Source organism: Pristis pectinata, chromosome 25 (assembly GCF_009764475.1).
Source record: "Pristis pectinata isolate sPriPec2 chromosome 25, sPriPec2.1.pri, whole genome shotgun sequence".
NCBI classification, from domain to species: Eukaryota; Metazoa; Chordata; class Chondrichthyes; order Rhinopristiformes; family Pristidae; genus Pristis; species Pristis pectinata.
The window spans coordinates 3850942-3874926 of record NC_067429.1 but is presented as its reverse complement, the minus strand read 5'-3'; the positions used below and the strand labels follow the sequence as shown (position 1 = coordinate 3874926).

The 23985-nt window shown below is 47.3% G+C and overlaps 1 protein-coding gene across 1 annotated transcript in view; it reads right to left on the bottom strand.

The window, feature by feature from the left end:
• The window catches only part of igf2bp1 (insulin-like growth factor 2 mRNA binding protein 1), a 146324-nt gene that overhangs the window by 43937 nt on the left and 78402 nt on the right, over positions 1–23985 (bottom strand). The window contains exon 3 of the mRNA XM_052038666.1: positions 1031–1079. Coding sequence (XP_051894626.1) covers positions 1031–1079 — 49 coding nt within the window. The remainder of the gene's footprint in view (positions 1–1030; positions 1080–23985) is intronic.

Below are 23985 nucleotides of genomic sequence, written 5' to 3'. Positions count from 1 at the left end.
GGCACGAGAGTGTAGCGGTTCGCGTAACGCTATTACAGCGCCAGCGACCCAGGTTCAATTCCCGCCACTGTCTGTAAGGAGTTTGTATGTTCTCCCCGTGCATCTGCGTGGGTTTCCTCCGGGTGCTCCGGTTTCCTCCCACATTCCAAAGACGTACGGGTTAGGAAGTTGTGGGCGTGCTACGTTGGCGCCGGAAGCGTGGCGACACTTGCGGGCTGCCCCCGGCACGTTCTCAGTAACACAAAAAGACGTATTTCACTGTGTGTTTCGACGTTTATGCGACGAATAAATAAATATCTATCTTATATATGACAGATGAGTAGAGGGGGAAATTTATTCTGTGTTTAACCTGTGCTGCCCCTGCTCTGGGAGTGGGTGACAGGACAGTGTAGAGGGAGCCTCACTCTGTGTCTGAAGATGCATGATGGGAGCCTTCCTCTGTGCCTAACACACACTGTGTCTGCCCTGGATGTGAGGGATGGTCAGTGTACATAGAACAGAGAACAGTACAGCACAGGAACAGGCCCTTCAGCCCACAATGTCTGTGCCGACCGTGATGACAAATTAAACCAATTCCACCTGCCGGCACATGATCCTTACCCCTCCATTCCCTGCCTGTGCCCTGTCATGTCTGCTCCCACCACCACCCCTGGCAGCAACTCCCTGTGTAAAAAAAACTTGCCGCACACGTCTCCTTTAAACTTTCACCCTCTCACCTTAAAGCTATGCCCTCTAGTATTTTGATTTTTCCAACCTGGGGAAAAGTCTGTGACTGTCTACCCTGTCTGTGTCTCTTGTAGTTTTATAAACTTCTATCAGATCTCCCCTCAGCCTGCGATGCTCTAGAGTGTAGAGGGAGTTTTATTCTGTGTTTAACCCGTGCTGTCCCTGCCCCAGGTGTATGACGGGACGGTGTAGGGGAAGGAAAAACAAAGGCAGCGGTGAGGGTTGGGGAAAGGAGCTGTGGGGTGGATGCAAAAGGTTTTTAAGAAAATCGCAAGTGGGATAAAAAGAACACTTTGTTGCTTACCTCCCATTGCAAATGAGGCGGAATATTCCGGATCTGAATCTTGCGACTTCTGTTGAAGAGAAAGAACGGTAAATAATTGGGATTTAGTTGTTTCTGAAGGTAAATAATTGAATGTTTGGGTTGAGTTTCCTTTACTTGTTCCTCTTTGTGAATTTCCCATCCTGTGCTGACCGGTAGAGTGGCCAACACCAGCTGTTCGGTGACACAATCCAGCCGCATGATGCAGATTCTGCAGATCCTGATTTTCCAAACTCAATTCACATCTGTTGAGTTCCATCTCAGCTGTAACACTGGCACCCAAACACAGGGGGATATACTCAGCTGATCAGGCAGCTCCTGTGGGGAGAGCTGGTGCTTCATCTGAATATTGACGAGAAACATTGACTCTGTTTCTCTCTCTCTAAAGATGCCCATAGAATCATAGAATCGTACAGCATGGAAACGGGCCATTCAGCCCAACTCATCCATGCTGACCAGTGGGCACCCTTCTATATTAATCCCATCACCCAGGACTTGGCCCATAACCCTCCAGTCCTGAACAGTTCAAGTGCTGGTATCCGTGATGTGCTGGGCTCTGTCCACAACTCTCCGCAGTTTCTTGCGGTCTCGGGCAGAGCAGTTGCCATACCGAGCCGTGATGGACTCTGTCCACACTTCTTGCTGCCTCGGTAAAGCCACCAACATAATCAAAGACCCCACCCACCCCAGACATTCTCTCTTCTCCCCCCTCCGATTGGGCAGAAGATACAAAAGCCCGAAAGCACGTACCACCAGGCTCAAGGACAGCTTCTATCCCGCTGTTAGAAGACTATTGAACAGTCCCCTAGTACAATAGGATGGACTCTTGACCTCACAATCTACCTCATTATGGCCTTGCACCTTATTGTCTGCCTACACTACACTTTCTCTGTAACTGTAACACTTCATTCTGTTTTTGTTTTCCCCTGTACTACCTCAATGTACTGATGTGATGAAATGATCTGTATGGATGGCATGCAAAACAGCGTTTTTCACTGTACCTCGGTACAAGTGACACAACAATAATAATAAACCAATTTTCTTTAGTACTGCCTGATCTGCAGAGTATTTCCGGCATTTTCTGTCTAATTGCACATTTCCTGTATCAGCTGTTGTTTGCTTTTCTCTACTTGTTGACATTATGAGGCAGACCCCTACACCTCCTGCTTACTGTACACAATTCCAGCTCGCTGATCCTCACCTCCAGAACGTCTCATTTACAACCCCATTCTGAGGCGTTGTTTGGTACTCTGAGGGTCACAGGTTAATGAACCAGTTTCTGAATCATTTACAAATATCTTGACTGGGTGATTTTGGTTGTTTCTCTTGTTCTACTTTCATTCATCAGCAGAGTGAGGGAAGATGCCATCGACAGCACTATCATGTGGTACTTACTCACCAATAATCTGCTCACTGATGGTTCATATGGTTTCAACACAGGCCTCAACACAGACCTGTCCCTAACATGGACCGATGAAGCAGAAGGAGGCAAGGGTGACTGCCCTCGACATCTAATCAACATTCGACCAAGTGTGTGGCATCAAGAAGCCCTGGTAAAACAGAAGTCAATGGACATCAAAGGAAAAAACCCTCAAAGGGTAGAGCCACACCCCACACAAAGGAGGATGGTTGTGGTTGTTGGAAGTCAATCATCCCAGCTCCGGGGCATTAACACCACACAAATGCCAGGCAATGATGATATCCAATGAGAGGAAATCCGGCTGACTCCTGACTTTCAATCACATGACCTCACTATCAATATCCCGGGAGGTTACCACTGACCAGAAACTGAACTGGAATAACCATGTATACAATGTGGCTACAAGAGAATTGTAGGGGAATTGTGGTTCAATCCCCATCACTGTCTGTAAGGAGTTTGTACGTTCTCCCCGTGTCTGCGTGGGTTTCCTCCGGGTGCTCCGGTTTCCTCCCACATTCCAAAGACGTACGGGTAGGGTAACATGGGTTTAAATGGGCGGCATGGACTTGTTGGGCCGGAAGGGCCTGTTAGTGTGATGGAACACTCTTCACTTGCCTGCATGAGTGCAGCTTCAACAACACTCAAGAAACCCGACATGGATGATAACAAGACCTGACAGGACAAAGCAGTCCAACTGATTGGTACCCCATGCACAACTCTGAACTTATTCTCTCCATCCCTGATGACCGGTGGCTGCGGTGTACACCATCTACAAAATGCACTGCAGTTACTCACCGGGATTACTCTGACAGCACCTTCCAGAGATGCCTGAAGGCCACAGGTAGCAGGGGCATGTGAACACCATGGCCTCCGAGTCTCACACCTTCCTGATCTGGAAACATATCACTCTTCCATAATCATCACTGAGTCTAAATCCTGGACATCCCTACCCAACAACACTGTGCGAGAACCATAACACACAGGACTGCAATGGTTGAGCTCACCATTGCTTCTCAGTTACAGATGGGCAGTAAATGTTTCCCCTGGATGGGCTGTCTAGAACAAGGGCCATCGTCTTAAAGTAAGGAACTGGCCATTCAGGAGAGAGATTTCTTGATCCCAGGGGTAGTGAAGAATTGGAATTCTCTTCCCAACTGTATATTCAACATACAGATTGATAGACTTTTTTAGATATTAAGGGAATTAAAGGATGTGGGTTCATGTGAGAAAGTGGCACTAAGATAAAGATCAGTCACATTCTTGTTGATAGATAGTATAAGCACAAGGGGCTGAATGGTCTACTCCTGCTTCTGCTTGTTATCTTCTCGCATGACAGTTCATTGTGCAGCAGTTTCAGTTCCCTTGTCTGTACACTGGTCAAATTCTGTGCCTCCTTTACCCGTCTGATCATAGACTCTTTTCCACATTGGAACTGTGACCTCACTCAGTTACTGGAAAGTCCTCATTGATCACACTTAACATGGAGATCCGAAATTTATTTCCAACACCAGCATTCTCACGTGGTACCTGGGAGAGAACATCTCCAAAAGAGTTCTGCTTGGGGCTCCTGCACTGGATTGTACGGTCATATTGTGATGCAAGGATTCTCCTTAATGCCACCATTGTAGTTATCACTGACCTGGGACATAATATCACCAGTAACTTGTTACTAAGGTAAAGGATCTACCTTGTAGAATTTCTTGATTCCAAACACCAGTCCCAGTGACTGATTCCTTCTGTGGGTGTGAGAAGTGAAAGCCAGCTGCTTCTCTTTCCCATCGTCGATCAAATGATATCACTTCACCTGCGCCTGATCCGACGCATTACATGCCATCTTCACCTCTGCCATGGCATTGTGCTGGACAAGGAAAGCTTCACTTGCTCACTTCTTCCTGCATTGGCACTTTGGTGTCCTTTGCTCCAGACTCCATTTTATATCTTTTTCACCAAGTGAATAAATGGTGTGAGCTCCATCACTGGATCTGGGATGAATCTTGTGCGATGCTGCATCGTCCCCAGGAGCAACCATAGAAACGACCCCAGGGAACACCCCCTGGATCAGCCCCAGGGACGACCCCAAGAATGACCCCAGCTTCACTACATTTCAGGCTTTGGCACATTGCTGGCAAGTTCCATCACCATCAACCTTCAAGTCAATGTACTCTATTTCTCGTCATGAAAACACAGATTGGCTTTGCTCCAACTTTGCTTTGTAGTCACATAATCTCCCGAAAAACTTTCTCCAAATTCAGATTTTCTTCTGTGCTTCTGGCAATCAATAGATCATCTAAGTTACCTTTGCAACATTCTACCTGTTTATCCATCGGGGCCTGGAAAGTTGTGGGAAGAAGCTTGATTCCGAAGGGTGACCTGGTGTTTGAGTAGAGCTTGTATGTGCCCTGTGGCTGTGTGGGTCTCCCGGGGTGGTCCAGTTTCCTCCCACATCCCAACGGCGTGCGGGTTGGTAGGTTAATTGGCCATTGTAAATTGCCTCTGGTGTAGGTGAGCGGGAGAATCTGTGAGGGACACAGCAGTTGATGGGAATTTGGGTACAACAGGATACAGGGAAAAAATTAATGGGGAATGGGATAATTCCATGAGCCACCACAGAATCAATGGGCTGAAACAGCCTCCTTCTATGTTGTACGGAAATATGGGAAAACAGTGTCACAAGACGGTAAAATTCATCATCAACTTCCTCTCATGCATCTGGTGAAATATGCTTAAAGGATTTCTAGAGAGAGAAAGGTTTCCAGTTCTAAACCACTGCTCAATGACTTTCAAGAAATTCCAGAATGTTTTACAGCCAATGAAACCCTTTTAAAGTGTGGTCAGTGATGGAGAGGACAAAATGGCACATACCACCTGGCTTAAAGACAGCTTCTACCCCACTGTGATAAGGCTATTGAACAGTTCCCTTATACAATAAGATGGACTCTGACCTCACAAACTATCTTGTTGTGACCTTGCACGTTATTGCACTGCGCTTTCTCTGTAGCTGTGACACTTTACTCTGTACTGTTATTGTTTTTACCTGTACTACATCAATGCACTCTGTACTAACTCAATGTAACTGCACTGTGTAATGAATTGGCCTGTACGATTGGTTTGCAAGACAAGTTTTTCACTGTACCTCGGTACAAGTCACAATATAAACCAATACCAATACCAAACAGGTGAACAAGGAGCCAAGTACCACACAATGAGCTCCTGCAGCAGTTGTTAATGAGCAGATCATTACTTTTTAATGTTGTTGACTGATTAATATTAGTTGGTCCAACAGGGGGAAATCCTCTCTTCCTCAAAAGAGTGTCATGGGATCTTTTTATGTCACCTCTCACCTATCAGAGCAGAGCTCCCCCACTACCGGACTGAAGTGGCAGCCTACATTCTTGTGGTCACTTACCTGAGTGGCTTGAACCTGCATCCATCTTAAGAATCACCCCCCTTTCTTTATTATCACCACATTTAACCTCTGACGATGGCAGAGTCAGTCACTTGACTGCAGAGTGCGATCAAACCCATAGAATGGAGATATGTAAGTGTGCTCACAGCAATACGAAGATTTTGTTTCTTGTGGTCTAATTTATTTGGAAATTGTTTCTGGAATGCAGCAGTGGGAAGGATGCTGCAGCAGGGAATGGACACAGTCACAAGGCACCAGAGCAAAAGTCCCAATTCTAGAGTGAATCAGCACGTCATATTTTTGCCCTGTACATCCACATGTCTGCCTGACAAATGAGAGAGTTTCTTTCAACTCCAGCCCCAACAAATGACTCATCCCCTTTGACTATCACCAATTTTTATAAGTGCTTCATTGAAAGCATTCTATCAGGATTCATCATGGCTAGGTACAGCAACTGCTCTGCCCGGGACTGCAAGAAACTGCAGGCAGTTGTGGACACAGCTCAGCACATCACGGAAACCAGCCTCCCATCCATGGACTCTGTCTACACTTCTCGCTGCCTCGGTAAACTGCCAACAAAATCAAAGACCCCACCCACCCCGGACATTCTCTCTTCTACCCCCCTCCCATTGGGCAGAAGATACAAAAGCCTGAAAGCACGTACCACCAGGCTCAAGGACAGCTTCTATCCCGCTGTTATAAGACTATTGAACGGTCCCCTAGTACGATAAGATGGACTCTTGACCTCACAATCTACCTTGTCGTGACCTTGCACCATGTTGTCTGCCTGCACTGCACTTTCTCTGCAACTGTAACACTTTATTCTGTATTCTGTTATTGTTTCCCCTTGTAATACCTCAATGCACTTTTGTAATGAAATGATCTGTATGGATGGCATGCAAAACTGAAGTTTTTCACTGCACCTCAGTACACGTGACAATAATAAACCAATTACCAATTTACCAGTCTAGCACTTTCCCAGCATGCCAGTGGGTCACACCTGTCATGTCAGGTTGGGGGTTCAAGTCCCACTGAGCACAAACAAACAGGCTGACAGTTCACTGAAGTCGTCTTCTTCCGAGGCAGTGCCTTAGGGTCGAGGGTGATCTACCACCACTCTGGTTCTGTGGGTTCTGAGGCGGCTGATGAGGCCGAGGAAACCACAGACACCTCCAGTGGTGAGGCAGGAGGTACCTGAGGGGACGGCTGGGTAGTTTACAGAGTGGTGCAGCCTGGGCCTTTGTGTGTCGCAATGTACGGACTCGAGGCTCCCAGTGCTGCCCTCAGAGCCCTTACACACAAATGTACGAATTAGGACCAGGAACAAGCCATTCTACCCCTAGAGACACCGACAATTGTAACCTCAGCTCCATTTTCCTGCCCACCCCCATAACCTTTTACCCCCTGACTTTAACCAGTAACTACCCACCTTTCCACCTTAAGAAGACCCTTTGAGGAAGAGAGTTCTAAAGACTCACATCCCGAGAAAAAAAATTCACCTCACCCTGTCTTAAATGGATGGCTCTTCATCTTCCTTATTCTAGTTTCTCCCACAAGAGAAAACATCCACATCCACCCTGTGAAGAGCCCTCAGGATCTTTGAGTGATCGTGGCCAGGAGCTCCCAAGCGTTATTGGGTTGCTGCAATTTTCAAAGGAGGTTTTGAGGATACCTTTGAACGTTTTACTCTGTTTTCCTGGTAATCTTTTCCAGAGGCACAGTCTGGCCTAAGGTGTCTGTTTTGGATGCCTGATGTCAAGCATGTGAACAATGGGGCCAAGTGAATGTAATCACGGCATCAGCATTGGGGATGGGAGGAGACCCAGACATAGACTTCACAAGAGATTCTGCAGATGCTGGAATCTGGACCAATACACAAAAAGTGCTGGAGGAACTCAGCAGGTCAGGCAGCATCCATGGAGGGAAATAAACCGTTGATGTTTCGGACCGAGACCCTTGGCTTGTTTGCTCTGCCAATGGATGTGGGGGACAAGTGGTATCTCTGCAGTGGCTTGAGCTGCCTGCTGTAGGTATACCATGTCTCAGAGCATACAGGAGGGCAGCAATTGCTGCTGTCTGGTAGACCTTGTGCCAGCTTTGAGGACTTTATCCTCATTCACCCTTTTCCTCCGTTGACTGAAGGTTGTGCAGGTGCACTGGAGGTGACAATGAACCTCATTGATATCTAGCTTCACTGAGGAACGCCTCCCAAGATATAGGAAGTGCTCCATGTTAACCATTGTTTAGCCAGGGACGGTTATTATCAGTGAACAGTGTTGTTACAAGTGCCTTGTTTCGAGGATGCACATAAGGCCCATCCTCCTGTGTCCTTCAGAGAATGAGCTGACGATCATTTGGAATTTGACCTCGAAACATGTACAAGGGTAAGTGTCAGCTCAGGTGTAGAGCGCAGGTGATTGATATTGACTCTGGACTGGAGGTAACCCAAGTCAAACAGTTTCCCATTAGCCCTGTGGATTAGCTTCATTCCTGCAGGGATCTGTTGGAGGTGAGATGCAGCACTGCAGTGAGAAAGGTGAGAGAAGTGTTGGAGCAATGTCACACCCTTGCTGAACACTGGTCTCCACCGCTAACGGGTTTGTTGAGATCCTGTTAGTTAAAGTCACAGTTTGCTTACCATCAGATGCATTCGTACATAAAGGTGAAATGATGCCCATCTACTTCTAACAACCTGCCCCTGCTGTACATCACTGCCTACTGACAATAACGGTCCACATCTAAAGCCTGGTTAACATGGACCACTTCCCACACCTTGGGAGCTATTCCTCAGTGAAGGTGGATATCTATGATGGGATTCACTGTGCTTCTAGATGGACAGAATCCACAGTGCAATTCTGAGAGCATCTCTTCATTCTCCAGGGGATGGTGGTTGGGGGCGACCCAGTCAGGACTTTCCCTGAGACAGCAGGGACACCAGTCTGTGGTGATGTAGTTGGATTTCTCCTCTCTCGAAGATGGTCACATTTACAGCGTCTCTGCCCTTCTCTGACACATCTTACTTTTCCCAGCTGTGCCAACTTTTAGAACATCCTCAGGATACTACCTGTGGGTACTGACTGCCTTTCTGTCCTTGATAAGTTTATCTCCATTCTTGGCTCTCAGTGAGGTAGAACCTTGAGTGTGTTTGGGCCATAGATGGTCTTGACAGTGCTGAAGAATCTGTGTGTACCATAGCTGCCTGCAAGTTTTTGCACCTTTTGCAGTCTTGTAACCCACCCATCCGTCCTCTAGGTCACAGAATACCTGTTGGATTTTGGCCTTGCCTCCTGTTTCTTTTCCCTTGAGGAAAGATGGAGTTTCCGGTCTGGGAACACCAAATGGTTAATTAGCACCTCGATCTCCTGGTCATTCTCATCACACTGGTCCTGGGTCTTCTTAGTAGAGAAGCCAAGAATCTCTTCACAGGTGATAATTATGGTGGACTTCAGGGCTGTGGACGCTGAGGATGCTCTGTGGCTCTTGCAGGCAGGGAGTTGATAAGTTGTCTGTGAATACAGCAATATGGATGGGGGGGGGGGGGGCTGCACTGTTGAGGGTGGCCGCCTTTTGGACAAGATGTTTGCACCAAAACCCCTTTCTCCTCACAGGTGAATGAAAAGAGCTCTTGGCATGATATAAAGAGTAGCAGCAGATTTCTTTCCAATGTCCTGGGCAGTTTTTTTCACCCATAATGAACATTACAAAAACAGGTTATCTGGTTAATGTCAGATTTTTGTTTGTGGGAGCTTGCTGTGCATGCATTGGCAGATGTCTTTTTCTACAACAGCAGTTACACTGTGGAACTGTAAAATATTCTAGAACAGAGGTGCGACAGAGATGTGATTATCTTTGCTTTCTTTTCAACCTTAAGGTCCAAAAATCTCCCAAACAACCCAACAGTCCAACAAACCCAATGAGCCAGAAGTTGCTGTCTGCGATCAGCTGCCTGCACTCACCTCTGGGGCGCCAGGTAAGTTCAAACATATCTTTTACATGTCTGATAATGTTGACCGGTTGCTCTGTGGCACCCTGATCCTAACTGACAGGGGCCTCTGAGTTGGTATGGCTTGGCACAAGCATGTGGGTGGGCTGGAAAAAGCTACACCACAAAACAGCTGAAAAGCCTTTGACAATTGGCTAAGCCACACCCTGAACTTAGCTTGCTGACAAACCTGTCATGGATTTGCAAAGTTTCTAAATGTCCCTGACATTGAGCTGCATTTTAAAATTATTGAAGGTCAATAAAGCAGCTTTAAGTAAAAACCTTGCATATTTTTAAAACAATAAAGTACTTACTAACACCTTTAAACAACTAAAAACAATTATTTTCGAAAATATAAACTGCCTAATATTTATCATTTTCTTCATAACCATTCCTCTGCATTGTGATAAATGGCTCTGCTGCTCAGAAGGACCGACTAATCCAAAGATTGGTGCTGACAAATACCAGCAGGTCATAGTGGAGCTGCCAGGAATTCCCCACAAGTTTTGACCCAAGGGTCTGAAACCTCAAGGGGGCCTCATTATTATCTCTGCAGCTCTGCACCACTCCTGGGGAAGGCCTTCGATCCAGTCTCATTCTTTGCCTGGACGTGTCCGGCATTGGGCTGGAGTCGTGCATAACGGATCCTGATCCACGACAGGAGCTTGCTGCTCCTGAAGGAGCAGCAGGCAGGTGGAGGTAACTGGGAATGAGACCAGGCCAGTCAACGCAAGGAAAGAAGTCATCTAAAGCAAGAAACTGAGGTGCTGGAATAGAAGTAAAAACAGAGAACACTGCAGCAAAGAACAAACTGCTGGAGGAACTCAACGGGTCAGGCAGCATCTGTGGACGGAAATGGACAGTCAATGTTTCAGGTCCCAAATGTCGACAGTCCATTTCCCTCCACAGATGCTGCCTGATCCACTGAGTTCCTCCAGCAGTTTCTTCTTGCTCCAGATTCCAGCATCTTCAGTCTACAGAAAATGTTGGAAATACTCAGCAAGTCAGTCAGCATCTGTGGAGAGGGAAACAGAGTTAACGTTTCAGGTCCATGATCAGTTCTGATGAAAGATCACTGACCTGAAAGATTGACTCTGCCCTCTCTCCACAGATGCTGCCTGACCTGATAAGTGTTTCCAAAACTTTCTACTCTTAATAGAACAAATCAGCTCTTGGGTTAATGCTACAGTAACGAATCACATCAAAGACCGGTCAGGCAGGAGCTAAGGAGAGACGGGGAGTGCGGGAAGCGGTGGAAAGGGTTGGCGCCGGAGGTTCCTGCAGATACTGTTGGAGAGAAATAGCGAACTAGTCGGCAAAAAGAACAACTTGTATTTCTACAGCATCCGAGTTCATGTGAAGTAGAATCACTGTGTTAATGTGGGGAAGGAGCAGCCAAGCTGTGTACAGCAAGCTTCAATAAATGGCAATCAAACCAATGATTTGATGAGAAACCTTGGCCAGGACTTTGGGATTTTAACATAGAATCACACGTAGCACAGAGTCAGGATGTTCAGCCCATCGTATCTGTGCTAGCTCTCAGCAGGACAATTTGCATCTACCAGAAGTGGTCTTGAGGGTGGCACGGTAGCATAGCGGTTAGTGCGACGCTATTACAGTGCCAACGATCGGGGTTTGATTCCCGTTGCTGTCTATAAGGAGTTTGTACGTTCTCCTGTGTCTGCGTGGGTTTCCTCCGGGTGCTCCGGTTTCCTCCCACATTCTAAAGACGTACGGGTAGGTTAATCTGGGGTTTAAAATGGGCGGCGCGGACTCGTTGGGCCGAAAGGGCCTGTTACCATGCTGTAAATAAAATTTAAAATTTAACATCTTGTTGAAGCATAAGGTTTCGAGAGGGGTTTGCACAGTGGAAGCTGGTGAGATGTTTCCTGTCGTTGGGGTATCTAGAACGAAGGGGCAGAGTTTCAGAATAAAGGGTCTCCTATTTAAGATGGAGATGGAGTTGAATTCTTTCTCTTGAGGTTGGTGAGTCTTTGGGACTCTCCACCCTCAGAGAGTTGTGGAGACTGAGAATGGAATCAACTCAAAGCTGAGGGGGGCAGAGATTTGGGCCATGCAGAAGAGGGTTATGGGAGAAGCAGAAAAGTGGAACTGAAGGAGATCAAATGTAAGGGACAGTCTGCATTTAATAGCAGGACCCTTAACCGTGTTGATATACAGAGGAACCTTGGAGTCCAAGTCCATAGATCCCTAAAAGTGGCCGCACAAGTTGATAGAGTGGTAAAGAAGGCATACGGCGTGCTTGCCTTTATTAGTTGAGGCATTGAATTCAAGTGTCAGCTTCATAAAACTCTGGATAGGCCACATCTGGAGTACTGCATTCAATTCTAGTTGTCTCATTATAGGAAGGATGTGGAGGCTTTGGAAAGGGTGCAGAAGAGGTTTACCAAGGATGCTGCCTGGATTGGAGGGCAGGTGCCCTTAGAGGGGCAAATTTGGGTTGTTTTCTCTGGAGCAGCGGAGGCTGAGGGGAGACCTGAAAGGAGTTTATAAAATTAAGGGAGGCACACATAAAATAGATAACAGGTATCTTTTTCTCAGGGTCTAATGCTAGAGGGCATGGATTTTAAGGTGAGAGGGGGAAAGTTCAAAGGAGATATGCGGGACAAGTTTTTTACACAGAGGGTGGTGGGTGCCTGGAATGCGCTGCCAGGGGTGGGGGGTCGAAAATAGAGATGTTTAAGAGGCTCTTAAATAGGCATATGAATGAACATTGTGTAGGCAGAAGGGATTAGGTATCATTAGCTTAATTAGTTCCGCACAACGTTGTGGGCTGAAGGGCCTGTTCCTGTGCTGTACTGTTCTATGTTCCATGTTCTGTCTTCTGTGTTCCATGTTCTATGTTCTATGAGGCCAAAATCAGATCAGACCCGAGCTAGTTGAATGGGGGAAAAAGTCTGCAGGACCAAATAGGCTGTTCCTGGTCCCATTTCTAAATATCTCATTTAAAAGATCACCAGCACTCCCTCACTGCAGAACAAAGAGAGGCAGGCAAGACTTCACGCTATCTTTGGTGTGACAACGAACCACAGTACTCAACCATGGCTGGCGTCTCTACCTCGGCAGTGGGAACCTGGATCCTTTGCAGGAAGCTGGTGAGCAGACAGGGCTCTCCTGAGCTCGAACCCAACAATGTCAAGTCACCTGAAGATTAGCTTGTATCGGGGGTTGGGGGGGGGGGGAGTTTACTAAAATCAGATTTGCATATATATGAGTTTGCCTTTAATCTCCTCCATCGCAATGAATCAAGGCAGCTGTGAATGCTGCAGTCTTTGTTTGCTGCCTGTCACTCTGGCCCAATGAAAGCATTCACCCCTGCCAGAAGCAACAATTAAGGAATCGGGAATGATCGGAATGTCTTTGGTAAGGGAGAGTCTCACCAAACAGAGAGCTATTCACGTGACCCACCCCGACCATTCCACCCACTCCTGGGGGAACAAGGGGACCTCAATCCAGTGAACAGGCACAGACGGTGGAGGCCCACCCCATTCCTGCTCCTTCTCCTCCTGCTCCCACTCCGACGCTCCTCCCGGTTCTGTTCCAGCTCCTGTTCCCATTCCCGTTCCCACTCCCACTTCCGCTCCCGATCCAGTTCCCGTTCCTGCTTCCATTCCTACTCCGACTCCTCTTCCAGGCTCCCGTGTGTTTTCTGAAATGCTGGCCCTGCGGACAAATTTAACAGTGCACAAATAATCTACTGGGAATTGGAAGTATTTGTGAACCTTTGCAAGGGAAAAAATTTCCCAAGGGAAGAGCAGGATTGTGGAATTACCCAGATGGCTGGCTGGGTGGATTGGTGTCAGTCTTTGCTGTCTGCTCCTAAAATTCCATAAATGCAATGGTCAGATATTCACCTGACCCAACTGCGGATGGAGACACAGGAGACTGCAGATGCTGGAATCTGGAGCAACAAACAAGAAGCTGGAGGAACTCAGTGGGTCAGGCAGATGAAGAGTCTCGACCAGAAACGTCGACTGTCCATTTCCCTCCACAGATGCTGCCTGACCCGCTGAGTTCCTCCAGCTTCTTGTTCGTTAACTGTAGATATTCCTGGCATATTCCTGGAACTCAGTGGCTCACTCATCCCTGAGTTAGTCACTCCAAGTCCCAGTCCAGGCTGAAGACCAAATCTAGGACAGGCATTAGACTAGAACAAGATGACTCTGCCTTTGGGTGGATGTGAACAAGTCCAGGCACCACTTTGAAGAACATCCTGGGAGTTCAGCCTTGTGTTGGTCCAAAATCTGCCCCCTAACGTTGAAATACAACAGAAAAAAACTGGAAACATTTAGCAGGCCAGGCAGCATCTGTGGAGAGAGAGTTAATGTTTCAGGTCAAAGCCATGTTAGCTTTTCTCTCTCCACCAGTGCTGACCAACCTGTTGAGTGTTTCCAGCATTTTCCTATTTTTACTTCGGATTTCCAGCACCTACAATTATTTTTTGATTTCCTTCATATAGTTGGAGGCAGTCATTATCACTTTGTTGGATCTTTCTGTGTAGAGATTGGATACTGTGCTTTCTACATTACAGCACTGATGTCTGAAGCTCTTTGCTGGTGTAATTTGCTTTGGGAGAACATTGAGGGTGCAAAACTTGAAGTTAAACAACACGGGTTGATAAAGCCGCAACATTCCAAAACATCCCGAGGCGTTTCATGTTGAACAAGAATTGTACAGGAAGCCACGAGGAGATACTAGGACAGAGTTGCTGAGAGACAACAGGTACAAGAGAAGTAAGAGGGGGATGGGCATGTACCTCTTCTCTCTGCCTTTAGTGATCACGTTCTACTCTCATCCGGAGGCTCAGATGCAATGGGGGTTCTAATTCACCCGACTGACACCAGAATCACTGCCCGAATCCACTCCCGAATCAACCATGACTGCAGTGTACGCCACCCACAAGATGCACAGCTATTGCACACTCGGCTTGTTCAACAGCCCCTCCAAACCCACCAGGCCTGCCACGCAGAAGGGCAAGGGCGGCAGACTCATGTCTATCCCACTACCTGCAGGTTCCTTTGGCTCTAAATCCTGGAACTCCCCACCCAGGAAAATGTCTGTACCAGAAGGAATGATGCTGTTCAAGAAGGCAGCTCTCCACAACCTTCTCAGGAGCCCAATAGTGATGGGCAATGGATTTGATAAACCTCTATAATGTCACCCCTCAGCCTCCTACACTTCAGGGAAAACAGTCCCAGCCTATCCAGCCTCTCCTTACAGCTCAAGCCCTCCAGTCCCTGTAACATAATTGATCTGAAACATTAACTCTATCTCTCTCCTCCCACAGGTGCGGCCTGACCTGCTGGCTGCTTCCAGTGCTTTCTGTTTTTATTTCAGAATAGGGTGCTCCGGTTCCCTTCCATGTCCCAAAGACGTGCGGGTCGATTAAATGGCCACTGCAAATTACCTTTAGAGTGAATGGAAAAAGAGTCAAAGGGGAGTTAATGGAATGTGAGAGGGAATAAATTGCAGGGTTACCAGGGAAACAGGACTGATGGAATTCCTTTGCTGGGAGTGGGCATGGATGCAATGGGCTGAATGGTCACCTTCTGCCTAGTGGTAGGGGTTAAAACTTGAAGATTGAGCAAGGGTTTGCTGCAGTCAATGAGACCATTCTCACAGGGTAGTGTATGTCCTGAGGGACACCGTCACTGTCCCCCACTGAGCTCCACGTCATCCCGAGAAGATATTCAATCATTTTACATGTCTGCACACCTCAGCAGGGGGCTAATATACAAGGCATACAAATTCAAATCAAATCATTGTTCTTCTAAAATGCAGTACATTAAAATCAGCACAGTCAGGGGGCCTTCAACAGGTTTAATCTGGTGTTCAACCTAGTGGGGCATATTGGTGCTGATCTCCATTAGAAAAGACACAACAGCCCTGCCGGGTATGTATGTGGCTTTAAAGATTCCAACATTCCCTTCTCCTTAGGCAGTCCCTAGGGATGGAAGATCACTTACTTCCACTCTGGTTCTGTGGGTTCTGAGGTGGCTGATGAGACCAATGTAGAACCACAGACTCTTTCACAGAGGCCAGGAAGTACCTGCTGGGGTGGGGCAGTGGATAGGTTGTGAGGTGATGTACTCCTTCCATAACTTATCTGGGCTTCTCTCAGCTCCCAATACATTTTAAAAGACAGTTGGACAGGTACATGGAAAGGCTTAGAAGGTTATGGGCCAAACATTGGTAAATGGGACCAGCTTGAATGGGGCATCTTGGTTGGCATGGACCAGTTGGGCCGAAGGGCCTGTTTCCATGCTGTATGGCTCTATAACATGATCTTGAGGTTCTCAAAACCATCCCGAACATTCCTGCTCTGCTTTCAGCAGTCCTGGCCAGAGATTCCCGAGAATCAATAGGGATATTGCATTTCTCCAAGGAAGCCTTGAGCAAATCCTTGAATCCTTTCCTCCCTTCCTCTGTCTGACTGTTAATCTCTTTCCACGATGGAGCTCAGAACAGGGTCCAAGAAATCCAAAAAAACTACAGATGCTGGAAATCTAGAATATTCGGCAAATACAACAGGGACATTTAAAAGGCTCTTAGATAGGCACATGGAAGTAAAATGGAGGGTTATGGGCTGTGTAGGAGGGAAGGGTTAGATTAATCATGGGGTTGGTGTTCAGAAAGTTTGGCACAACATCGTGGTACCGTACTGTGCGGTACTGTTCTATGTTCTATGTAGACAGTTATAGTTATACAGCATGGAAACAGGCCCTTCGGCCCAACTCGTCCATGCTGACCAAGTTGTCTACTTGATCTAGTCCCATTTGCCTGCATTTGGCCCATATCCCTCTAAACCTTTCCTATCCATGTACCTGTCTAAATGTCTTTTAAACCTTCTAATTGTGACCGTGTGGGTTTCCCCAGGGTGCACCTCCCACATTCCAAAGATGTACGGGCTGGTAGGTGAATTGGCTGCTGTAAGTTGCCCCTGGTGGGTAGGTTAGTGATAGGATCTGGGCAGAGGACATTGATGAGAATGTGGGGAGAAAAAAATAAAAGGATTATTGTAGAATTAGTGTGGATGGCTGGCACGAACTTGGTGGGTGAAGGGCCGTTTCTGTGGTCTACAAATGTTTATAGATGTACAGTGGAGAGGATTCTGACTGGTTGCATCACTGCCTGGTATGGAGGCTCCAATGCGCAGGATCACAAGAGGCCACAGAGGGTTGCAGACTCAGCCATCTCCATCACGGGCACAACCCTCTCCACCATCGAAGATATCTTCAAAAGGTGGTGCCTCAAGAAGGCGGCATCCATCACTAAGGACACCGTCCGGAACACGTCCTCCTTGTTACTACCACTGGGGAGGAGGTACAGGAGCCTGAAGACCCACACTCAATGATTCAGGAACAGCTTCTTCCCCTCCGCCATCAGATTTCTGAAATGTCCGTGAACCCATAAACATTACCTCTTTTTTTATGCACTATTTAGTTATTTTTGTAACATAGAAATTTTTATGTCTTTGCACTGTACTGCTGCCACAAAACAACACACTTCACCATATAAATCAGATTTTGATTCTGAATGAAGAATGGTGAATGGAGTTTTAAGGAAATTGGTGGTGTAGCGGTTAGCGTAACGCTATTACAGTGCCAGCGACCCGGGTTCAGTTCTGACCACTGTCTGTAAGGAGTTTGTACGTTCTCCCCGTGTCTGCGTGGGTTTCCTCTGGGTGCTCCGGTTTCCTCCCACATTCCAAAGACGTACGGGTTGGAAAGTTATGGGCATGCTATGTTGGCACCGGAAGCGTGGCGACACTTGCGGGCTGCCCCCAGAACACTCTTATGCAAAAGGTGCATTTCACTGTGTGTTTCGATGTACATGTGACTAATAAAGAAATCTTATTAATGAACATCGACATTCAGGGAAATTTAATGTCACAGAAACACAAAGTTAGTGTGCAACAGCAAACATAACTGGGAAGGCAAACAGAGTGTTGGTCTTTTCGACAAAAGTGATCTTATCTTAACTGGGCATCGGTGAAGGGTTGAGGGGCCCCCTCCTGCGTACACAACACCTGGAGAGGGATGGCGGGGAGGTGAGAGGGGGAAGCACTATCCAGGATGCCTTCAGTGTGAGTTGGGAGGAGAGCAGACCTTTCAGCCTGCTTGTAAATCTGAGTGAATCAAGAACTCAATGAAACATTAGCCTTGGTTAGTACGTCCTGAATGGTGAAACACTTTAAACTGCCAGAGGAATGTTTCCCATTGTTTATGAAGCTCACCCTGTTTGCTTCAACCCCACCCTCACTTGCCCACAATTCAACTGAGATTATCAACCATCAGGAATTAACCCACTGAAGTGACCGATTTCCTTCCTTTTAGTTCCAGCACTCTCACAAAGTGCTTCTTCCCCACTGCTGTCGGACTTCTGAACCAATCGCCTCTTTCACATCCCCTTCCCGGTGGTGCTGCCACAGTCTCGAACTCTACCTCTCTCAATTATTCCGTTATTGTCACTTCCTGGGACACTTTGAGCTGCTTTTAAATAACAAGGGAGGAAACCACTCGCAGACTTTGGTACATCTACCAGACTTCCTTTATCAGTAAATACCTGTGTAGTATTCGGCAAAAACACCCAGAATCAAATAGATCCTAATGCCCAGTGGTCTGGACTCACACTACCAGCATTAAACCAGGATGCCATTCAACCTCTTGCATCCATTCTATCAGTGAGATCAGAGAGGCCTTCTCCAACAATTCTGTACATTCAGATTGGTTTATTGTCAATATACACCAGGGTGCAATGAAATTCCTTGCTCGCGTGAAGCTCACGGAGGTAACAGTGTGCAGGGTAATAATAAATAGAGCAATAAATGTGACGAGCACAAAACGGCAGAATGGTGCAAAGATTGCAGTGCAGTCTGAAGTAGTGCAAAAAGAAATGCTGATGTGACAATAATGGAATAACTGAGAGAGGTAAAGAGTCTGAGAACGTGGCAGCACTGCTGGGAAGGTGTGTGAGAGAGGGGATTGGTTCACAAGTCTGACAGCAGAGGGGAAGAGGCTGTTCTTAAGTCTGGATGTCTGGGCTTTCAAGCTCCTGCATCTTCTCCCAGAAGGTAGAAGAGAGGAGAGGGAATGGCCGGGGTGGCAGGCATCCTTGACGATACTGTCAGCCTTCCTGATGCAACGCACCGTGAAGACGGACAGGGCGGAAGGAAGTGAGGAGCCTGTGACGGACTGGTCTGTGTTTACCACTCTCTGCGGGTTCCGTCCGTCCAGAGCAGAGCAGTTACCGGCCCAGGCTGAGTGGTGAGCAGTCAGGTGGACAAAGGAATTGTTTTAAGGATGGTCCCAAAGCCCGCTTGAAATCTATAACTTCTTATTGATCTGTGGGAATCCCTGGCATGCAAAATGAAGAGGTGGCATCCTGAGCATTTTGAGGTTCTACACTTAGATTAGATTATCTTATTGTTATGTACACCAGTGTGGGCATGAAGCTCACAGAGTAAACAGTATACAAGGTAAAAATGAATAGAATAATGAGCGCAAAACAGCAGAATGTGCAAAGATTGTTGTGCAATCTGAAGTAGAGCAACAAAAGCTAAAGTGACAATAATGGAATAAATAGGAGAGGTAGAATTAAGAGTCTTAGAACCACTGGGAAGGGGGCAGGTCAGGCAGTATCTCTTCCCGTGATGGAGCCTGGCGTAGCTTCTCCTGCTGTAGGACTCTGTGTCAGGCATTGTTAGAGAAGCAGAGGGACTTAGGCAGATGAAAGTAGGAGCGGCAGCATTGCAGCAACTTAGTATCACGGGCTGAGCAACCGGTAGTGCGCAAAGATCTTGCACAGTTGCAGGAGGTTACGGAAACGGACAACGAATTTGAACACAAAGGTGAAAAGTTTAAAATTTGAAGCATTGCTGGATGGGGAGGCAGTGTGGGGGTCACTGAGCTCTGGGTGACAGGCGGAAGGTACGGTGGAGGATGGGAAAAGTGACCAGGAGTTCTGGACGCTGAGTCAAGTCCCACTTCACTCTGACCCTCGAGGGCAAGGGAATAAGTCTGGGTGAGTGTGTAACAGGAGCCAACCCTCAGCAAGCGTGATTACACACCTGGCTTTGGGGGAAAAGAATGTGCATTTCTGTGTGAGTGTTCTGCATGCATACACATGCCCGTGTCCATATAAATTTGTGCGTGTGTGTTCATGTGAGTGTGGTTGTGTATGTGTCCGCGCATGTGTGTGTTTTGGGATGGGGGGGAAGCAAGCTGGTTTAAGATTTTAACCCCATGTTCAAATAGCATACTAAAAATGGAAGTGAAACCCCCACCCACCCCCAACAAACCCTCAGAGAGTGGGTGAGACAACTCCTCACTGTGGGGTTGGTGCATATGGTGAACACAGCCAGGTTTCGAGAGGTGTCTCTGTGGAGCCCCCTTCCCTCTGAGCCCAGGGTAGGGTTTGTCCCACTTCAGAGACTCAAGAGTGAAATTTCAAACCAAGTTTGACAGTGAGCTTCACATGAGCAAGGAATTTCATTGCACCCTGGTGTATATGGCAATAAACTAATCAGAATCTGCATCTGAATCTGTCTCTCACTGGATACAAAAGATCTAACAAAACTGGAGGAAAGAACTAGAGTGATCTCCAGACCAATCACAATTGATAAAAATTATTATCCAAGCGTCAGTCCATTCTCTGCTGCGGGAGCTTGCTATGCAGTGTTGCCTTTCCTATTATTAAACAGTGATCACAGTTTGGAAATCATTCTTTGGACAGAAAGCACTTTATCACACCTGCAGGTTGTTGAATTTCTTTGCACATTTCCAACGGCAGCTCTGTGGCAGTGGTTGTTACCCTGGAGCGAGGGAGGCCACTGAGTTTGCACAGCCTTGTGAAAGCATGTCTGAGAGTCTGTGTGCGTGTGTGTATATATGTGTGTGTGTGTGTGTGTGTGTGTGTGTGTGTGTGTGTGTGTGTGTGTGTGTGTGTGTGTGTGTGTGTGTGTGTGTGTGTGTGTGTGTGTGGTGGGATGGAGCAGGGAAGGGCAGTGAAGCTCCAAAGTTCCAATAACCCGGTGGACAGGAACTCGGGAAATAGTAGTTTTGGATCAAAGGCCAGGACTGGGTCCACAATTGCAAGTCCTGGGTCAAAGCTGCAGGAAGTGAGCACCTCAGGAGAAAGGAAGTGGAGCGAATTTTGTATGCTGAGATCCTCCGGGATCAGGGCTGAGGGAGCAGGACCTGGTTTCCACAAACTCCCCTGTCCGCAGCCTGTAACACACCCGCTGGGAGTGAGATGGGTCAGATGAAGCACTTGGAGACATCAAAGTCAAAGTTGAGTTTATTGTCACATGCAAAGTCCATGCGTGCACAGGTGCATTGAAAAGCTTACTTGCAGTAGCATCGCAGGCACAGAGCATCATAGAACATAGAATATAGAACACAGGCCCTTCGGCCCACAATGCTGTGCCGACATTTTATCCTACTCTAAGATCTACCTAACCCTTCCCTCCCACATAGCCCCCTATTTTTCTATCATTCATGTGTCATTCATATAAGCAGCATTCACAAGAAAAGCATAAATTAAACATAAATTATACACAATTTTTACAAGAAAAAAACACAAATTAGAACCAAAAAAAAAGTCCATTTTAGTACAAAGTGATCAGAGTGGTACAGGAAACCATGTGGGAATTGGCTCACAAGTCGACCGCTCCTTCACCTAGCCTCACCTCAGTGAGTAACAGCCTCACTGGGATCGCTGCCTCAAGTCTAAAAGTTGCCTCTGTAGGTAGCCCTGTCTTAGTGAGTAATTGCCCCAGTGGGTATGTGACCCAGTAGGTAGTCTTGCCTTAGTGAGTAGTCCTACTTCAGTGGTGTAGCTGGTTCAAGGGAATTGTTGCCCCAATGAATAGTTGTCCCGGTAGGTAGTCCTGCCTCACCAAGTATCTGCCTTTGTGGGTAATTGCTCAATTACTTATTGCCCCAATGAGTAGTTGCCTCAGTAGGTAGCCCTGTGGCAATAAGTGGTTGCCTCAGAGAGTAGTTGCCTGGGTAAGGAGCCATGCCTCACTGACTAGCTACCTCAGAGGGTAGTTACCCCAATGGGTAGTTGCCTCAATAGGTAACCCTATCTCAGTGAGTAGGTCCACCTCCATGGGGTAGTTACCTCAGTGAGTAATTGCCCCAGTGTGTAGTTGGTCCGGTAGGTAGCCCTGCTTCAGTGGGTAGCCATTTCTCCATCCCATTAGGTTGTGAGTTCAAGCCCCAATCCAGGGATCCGTGTGAAATCTAGATGATGTCCAGTTGCCTCAGTTTCCCCTCCCAAAATGATATCCCATAAGACCATAGGAGCAGAATTAGGCCATTCAGTACATCAAATCTGCTCTGCCATTCGATCCCACAGCATCAGTATCCTGAAGCCTAACCTGGATCCTCCCTATATTGAGGAGCCCCTTCCCCCAGCACAGACAACAGTCTCCATCCTGCCCTCAGTCCAACGCCATGTCCCAACTGGATGGCTGGAGTGGCTTTGGGTAAATGTGAGTGCACTCAGTTACAAGGTGGACAATGCATCATGCTGAGGTGAGCTCTCCTTGAGCTTCTGAACCCCTGCATCAGCTTCAGGGGAAGTGGGAAACCAAGCAAAGTGAAAACGAACAGCAATAATAATCAGGGTGGTCCATTGCTGACTGGAAATGTGGTAACTCAGGGTAACCCAGTGATGACTGAAATTTAGCTTCCACTGTCCAATTGACAAAGAAACTCTACAGAACGTGCAAAATAACAAGAAACAGAAGAAGAAACACAGAAGTAACCCATCAGTGTGAAACAGCAAACGTTTGACACATGTCAGCCTGGAACTGGAGACTGACACACCTGTAGTACTTGGATAGAAATTGGCACATGTATAGCCCCTGTCAACGCATAGAGGGAGATTGGTGCATGTATGGCATGTGTCAACATACAGGATCTTGAGGAATCTGGACAGGGTGGATACAGATGTACAGCACATGTCAGCACAGAGCAGAATGCAAACACAGCTTCCCCTTGAAACCATCAGTACTATGTTTCACGACCACTCCCTGTGGGGGCGAGTTCCGCATTCTCTATGCTCTCTGGATAAAGACCCTCCTCCTGAGTTCCTGGATGGGTTCATTAGTGACTGCCTCACATTATTGGTTCCTGGCTCCATATTCTTCCAGAAGTAAAAACAGGCCTAGAAATTATATAGTGTTACACAATGTTGTACAAGCAGTCGTAGAAAGTGAACGGGTAAAAACTGTGTTAACTGCTGAATAGTTTCTCTGCCTTTATATGTATGGGGTACAATGTGGGGATATAGTTGGGCAGGCACCGTGGGACCCAACACCATGCAACCGATGCTGGGGTTTCACTTCCATTAAATTCTGCACGCACATTCCCAGGCTTTTACAAGTGAGAAATGATGGGCGAGAGTTAAAGAGACACATCTGAGTGAGGTCTGAACCCGTGCAGACTGGGAACTGGAGCCACCTGTCAGTGGGTCCCTCCTAAGCAATGCAATAATCCGTCTCTCGGCATCTCCATGGTCTGTGACTCCCAAAGGCAAGAAGGCATACCAGTACCTCGACTTCCTCAGAAGGCTAAGGAAATTCGGCATGTCCCCAGTCTTTACAGATACACCATAGAAAACATCCTATCTGGATACATGGAGACACATGACATTCTGCGGACGCTGGAATCTGGAGCAATACACACAAAGTGCTGGAGCAACTCAGCAGGTCAGGCAGCATCCATGGAGGGAAATAAACAGTTGACATTTCGGGCTGAGACCCTTCATCAGGACAAGAAAGGAAGAGGGCAGAAGCCAGAATAAGACGGTGGGGGGAAGGGGAGGAGCACATGCAGGCAGGCGATAGGTGAGTTCAGGGGATAGGTGAGTTCAGGGGATGGGTGAGTATGGCAACTCCTCTGCCCAAGACCACAAGAAGTTGCAGGTTGTGAACACAGCCCAGTCCACCGCGCAAACCAGCCTCCCCTCCATGGACTCTGTTTACACTTCCTGCTGTCTTGGGAAAGCAGCCAACATAATCAAGGACCCCTCCCACCCTGGTCATTCTCTCTTCTCCCTCCTCCCATCAGGCAGAAGATACAAAAAGCTTGAGAACA